General features: G+C 43.7%; 1 protein-coding gene across 1 annotated transcript in view; it reads right to left on the bottom strand.

Moving 5' to 3' along the window:
• The window catches only part of LOC138050762 (uncharacterized), a 3,815-nt gene that overhangs the window by 796 nt on the left and 519 nt on the right, over nucleotides 1-2,500 (bottom strand). Inside the window, exons 1-2 of the mRNA XM_068897050.1 lie at nucleotides 2,486-2,500; nucleotides 1-1,453 (exon numbers count right to left, since the gene is read on the bottom strand). The exon at nucleotides 1-1,453 is cut by the window's left edge and continues 796 nt beyond it; the exon at nucleotides 2,486-2,500 is cut by the window's right edge and continues 519 nt beyond it. Coding sequence (XP_068753151.1) covers nucleotides 410-1,453; nucleotides 2,486-2,500 — 1,059 coding nt within the window. The 3' untranslated portion in view covers nucleotides 1-409. The remainder of the gene's footprint in view (nucleotides 1,454-2,485) is intronic.

Raw genomic sequence — 2,500 nt, 5'->3', positions numbered from 1 at the left:
AAACTCGATTTAGCTGAAATCCACGTTTAAAAAAATAGAACTTACCAATTCGTACTTGTATCGATGATTTGCACGCCTGCAGGTGCAGTGCTGATAGTAGAACTGGAGCGTAAGTGTTATCCACGTGTTGTGGTCAACAGATTGCGCTCGCCGGCATTTTATCACCAACTAGTTTCCTACCGCCCAATATGTGTGGCATTTTTCAGATAAAATTGCCATGACTATTGCAACTTTTGCTGATGCGATTATTTAATAATTCACTACAGCAAGCGTTGTAACAGTCATTGCAATTGTATCTCACGAGTGCCGCACATATTGGGCGGTAAGGAACTAGTTATTGATAAAATGAAGAGTGCAATCTGTTGACCTCATCACCTGGATTAACATAACAATTCGATTTTTTGGTAAGTCACTTGGGTGAAAGTGAACTTTCATTCTTTATCTGCGCACTTTCATTTTCGCTATGGGCCCTCAATACCGACAGAGCTTCGTGAGTCTTCGCAGCCAGGGCCTCAAGAGACTCCAGCATGTTCAATAGCTCAGCATTGTCGCTCTCCAACAGCATGCCCGTGATCTTGCCAGCTTGATCGGGGTGAGTTGCCTGGATCAAGGGGTAAAGGCGCTCACCAATGATTTGTTTCTGTTCTTCAGGTGAGACTCTTGCCAACAAGCTGGTAGTTAATGGCTCTTGGCCAGGGATGTAGATGATTTTCAGCAATGGTTGTGGCTCCATCGAAACCCAAACAGGACATCCCGGTCGTACTTTCCAACCATTCCGTCCAAACTTTCTTTCTCCATTCTTTATGTCCACCCTCTCCTTTGAGTTACGGGCCCTCAACAGCGACACAGCTTCCTGAGTCTTCGCAGCCAGGGCCTCACAAGACGCCAGCATGTTCAATAGCTCAGCATTGTCGATCTTCAACAGCATGCCCGTGATCTTGCCAGCTTGATAGGGGTGAGTGGCATGGATCAAGGGGTAAAGGCGCTCACCGATGATCTGTTTCTGTTCTTGAGGTGAGGCTACTGCCAACATGCGTAAAGTTAAGGGCTCTTGTCCAGGTATGGAGATGGCTTGCTGCACTGGTTCTTGTGGCTGAATAGAAACAGCTAGAGGGTACTCCCGTGGCTGTTTCTGACCATTCCGTCCAGATTTACTTGCTGGCCTTTGAGCTGGCATTCCTCCAGGTCTTTGTGCCTGAGGTGATTTCCTCATGCCTTGAAGGCCTTGGTTGGGTCCCTCGGGTCCACTTGGCTCTGGGTGCTGCTCATGCACATCACCTGGAGGCAGCGAACAGATTCGCCATGCACAAGGCACTTTTCCAGCTCCTGGTATACTTTGCATTCCTGATGATCGGACCCTGGTATCATAACATGGTATAGCATGCATTACTGAGGGTCGGACTGTTCCCCCTGCCTGCTTCTGAGTCCTGGGAGTACACAGCTTTTGTATGTCCTGAGAAAGGAGAGTAACGTCTTTATCTTAACTGAACATGTCACGTCGTAACTTCCCGTTTGTGAAACAGTGTGAACAGTGTCTGTTGACTGGTACAATTTGAACAGTCAAAAGGGAAATTTGTCCGGACATTGTCTGATGATTATTAAAGGGTAAATTGAAGTGCTATATTTCCCAAGATCCTTCTAAGCAATAGCCCTACTTATGAAAATGGACCAATAGAAGGACAGAGAAAGATTCTAATCAGGGTGGGAATTGAACTATCAACCTTTGGATTTCATTGGGGTTGTCCTACCAATGAGCTACAAGGGCAGATGGGAACAAGTCATTGGTAGTAAGAGTTTCATGTCACTGCAAATAAACAAAAATGAAATTTTGCTGCATAGAAGTGGAAAATGAAATATTTGCTCATGTTGTCCAAACATTAGCACTGACTAGTCACCAACAACCACCATTCCCAGGACTTCAATAACCCAGGCACCAGTTGTGAATGACTGTCCTTCCAAAACCTATTGAGTTATGCAGTGGATAGTCATTTAGTAAATGGGTAGTGCTATCTATCCCTTGAACAACTGGGTTTAACCCCAACCATAACTTACAACATCACAGTGAGAAATACAGTCAGTATAAAGGGTCAAAATGCCCTCTTCTCTTCAAGTAAAACCTATGGTTAATTGTACTGGTAAACTTGTACTTGCATGATTTGCTGTCACTTAATGTTTGATGGACGACGTTAAACTTTGGGGGATTTTTGGAATATCTCGTGTCCTAACTTACAAACATTGGCAAACTTGGAAAGGTTCAATCCTTTTCATCCTGAGCTATTGGATAACGAAAATGGAATTCAGTGTACTTACAAAGTTATAGTAAACGAAACTTCAGCGTTTAAGTTTTTATTTCCATTTATATTTAAAAGCATTTTCACCCCACTAGAGTTCCACTCAAATGGCGTGACACTGCCGCTTTTAGCATGCACTCATCATTCACTAAGTGATTTGCAATATAAAATAAATGTGTAAGAGAAATTCATACCTTATCAGAAACGTC

The sequence above is a fragment of the Montipora capricornis genome, chromosome 6 (assembly GCF_036669925.1).
Source record: "Montipora capricornis isolate CH-2021 chromosome 6, ASM3666992v2, whole genome shotgun sequence".
Lineage (NCBI taxonomy): Eukaryota > Metazoa > Cnidaria > Anthozoa > Scleractinia > Acroporidae > Montipora > Montipora capricornis.
The sequence above is the reverse complement of the archived record's forward strand: the minus strand, read 5'-3'. Positions and strand labels throughout refer to the sequence as shown.